The 2500-nt window shown below is 33.7% G+C and overlaps 1 protein-coding gene across 1 annotated transcript in view; it reads left to right on the top strand.

Annotated features, from left to right (window-relative positions):
- Positions 1 to 2122: 2122 nt before the first annotated feature.
- The window catches only part of LOC122267255 (4-hydroxy-2-oxoglutarate aldolase, mitochondrial), an 8095-nt gene continuing 7717 nt past the window's right edge, over positions 2123 to 2500 (top strand). Inside the window, exons 1-3 of the mRNA XM_086530994.1 lie at positions 2123 to 2172; positions 2255 to 2309; positions 2499 to 2500. The exon at positions 2499 to 2500 is cut by the window's right edge and continues 90 nt beyond it. Coding sequence (XP_086387120.1) covers positions 2123 to 2172; positions 2255 to 2309; positions 2499 to 2500 — 107 coding nt within the window. The remainder of the gene's footprint in view (positions 2173 to 2254; positions 2310 to 2498) is intronic.

The raw sequence follows: 2500 nt of genomic DNA, 5'->3' as shown, positions 1-2500 counted from the left end.
GTGCCGTTTCGAGGTTGGTGTATTTATTGGTTGTATGGGTTGATTTATTTATTTCCGTTTTTTTTTTTCTAATGGTCATCTATGATTTGATAATTACTCATATGCATTATCGTATAACATAATGGTAATTCCATACAATATCTGGACATTGTCAACGGTAATTACATTCAAAATCTGAAAATATTTGTATTCCCATCACTAATAAATTTCATATCAGATAGCAACTGTTGATAGATATTGATAATGATTAACAAATTTGTCATGGAAGCAGGCTATCACCATGGCCTCTGTGTCTCTTGTTACCATGATGAAAGGGAAAAAACTACCATATATATGATGGCTAAATAGAACTTATAGACTTCATTTATTGTCAAATAGAATTTGTGTTCATATTTTGAGTGCTGAAGCAAACTTGTGCAATAGCATGAAGGCAAGATTACTTTAAGCAGATGCAGAAACATGTAGGTAAGGGAAGAAACATCAGAAATTAAGCTCTCTCCAATGAAGTACTAGGTCACTGTTTGCAAGCAACTATAATGAAAAGTTTAGAATGATATTCCATAAGGCTTTATCACATTAGAGAAATAAATCTTTGTTTATCATCAATTTTCACAAAAAGTTTTAAGTTGACCTTTTTTTAACAAATCCGTAGATGTCATCAATTTTTAACTATCAAAGGAATTTTAGTTCATTAGCTGAGGGAGGTCAAGAAATTCCCTACACACCAGTTTATATTATGTAGTTTGATTTATCATTATATTTATAGTTTAATCTTCTGTTCTAATTTTTGTGTAATGCCTTTAGGATATTATACATGTTATACCCTTCATTAAAAAAAAATCTTAGGATCTATCTTGCCCTATACCCATAGTTTTTAGCCCGTTAATGATGGGTGATGTGTTTTTCATTTTACATGATGCAGGAGCTCTTGCCTGACAATGTCAGGCTGGCCTCTTGCTCTATAGTACTGCAGAAAAACCTACAATGTGCCCCTGTGCCAGTAGGGATGCCATTTATTGTGGCACTCACTGTCAAAAGCACAAGTTTACTTCCTCTTCCCTACCTCTTCATACTTCATTGTAGGTGGTTATAAGTTTCGTGTTCATTCATGACAGCACACAAATACAAAAAAATAAAGTTGCTTTTTGTCCTCCCCTAAAACAGCAATACTTCTATCACAATAAGTATAAAGAAAAAAATGAGTTGATATGGACCCTGAACTACAATTTCAGTCAACTGCAGAATTGATAGAGTCTGTGATATGACAGATATGTCTCTAAAATCAGTAAAATACACAAAAGAATAAGTGACTAAATGGGAGTGGGAAAAATTAAGGTATGTTGCCAAAGCTACCTTGCTCAGGATTAAAACCCATCCTGGAGCCTGGATGAGCAAATCTATCCCCTGTTGGCAATGGGTTAACCTCCAAGAGAATTGATGAGACTAGGTCTCCCTAAAAGATGGAAAGACATAAAAGGGCCCAGGAAAAATTACAAACCAAAACAGAACTTCCTAATAGTAGTGTTTTTACTGAGACAGCAGAAAGTTCTCTCTGTCTTGGATAATGAAGAAGCTAAAAATCTTGCAAATAAGCCTCTCAAACTTATGAAAATGACCAGTGACTGCAGAAGAGAAAAGCAACATTGAAGGCAGACATCTCAATTGAGAAGATGAAGACATGACAAACAGTTAGTCATTTTCTTGGTTCATCACTTTATTTAAAGATGATCTGTATTAGTGTACAAAATTGAAGTTAGTGTTTTTAAACAAGGATTTTGGCTTGGCATATCTGAATAAGTGATTTCTAGAATATTCAAGTGGTAATTTCAAGGAAAGTGAAATTCTTGATTTTATGGCCAGAAAGTGAAAAAAATGAGAAATCTACCCTCATGTTTTAGAGCACATTTTAAAAATTGAACCTGCAACACAAAATGTATTAAGATCATCTTCATATAAAGTCCTTTCAACCTTCAAGCTAGGTCACAAATGTGGTCAAACTACATACAGATGTGGTCATACTACGCATATATATTTGTACACACATACAAAAACAATTGAATATCTATTTAATATAACACCAGCAGGGGCAGTATCCTTCTTGTCACCTGGTTAGGAAAGTAGAATGTCAGATAAAGTGATTACAATAGAAATTGGATTCTTGGACAATTTAGAGTATGGGGACTGTCATGGCAGATAGAACTCGAACCTAAACAAGCAACTTGAGGAGCAGTTCTAGAGATACCCCAATTTACAGGGGACAAAAACATATACTAGGAAAAGATGTGGATTATTTGTGGTCAGTTGCACATGTTGGTATACATGTTGAAAGACTAGTTGGATGTCTCAGAAATCTCTTATTTGGGATTTTTTTTTTCACAGGTTGATTTGTTAGATGATGCAATGGTTATCATATTAATAAAAAATAAAGTATTATAACAATATAGTAACTTCAAGCCAAACTGTATTTATTTGTAAAGCTGTATTTGCACTACTTCTAGAA

The sequence above is a fragment of the Penaeus japonicus genome, unplaced genomic scaffold, assembly GCF_977035675.1.
Source record: "Penaeus japonicus unplaced genomic scaffold, GWHDUDI00000001_assembly GWHDUDI00000034, whole genome shotgun sequence".
NCBI classification, from domain to species: Eukaryota; Metazoa; Arthropoda; class Malacostraca; order Decapoda; family Penaeidae; genus Penaeus; species Penaeus japonicus.
Note: the sequence above shows the minus strand (reverse complement) of the source record. Positions and strands in the feature narration are given on the sequence as shown.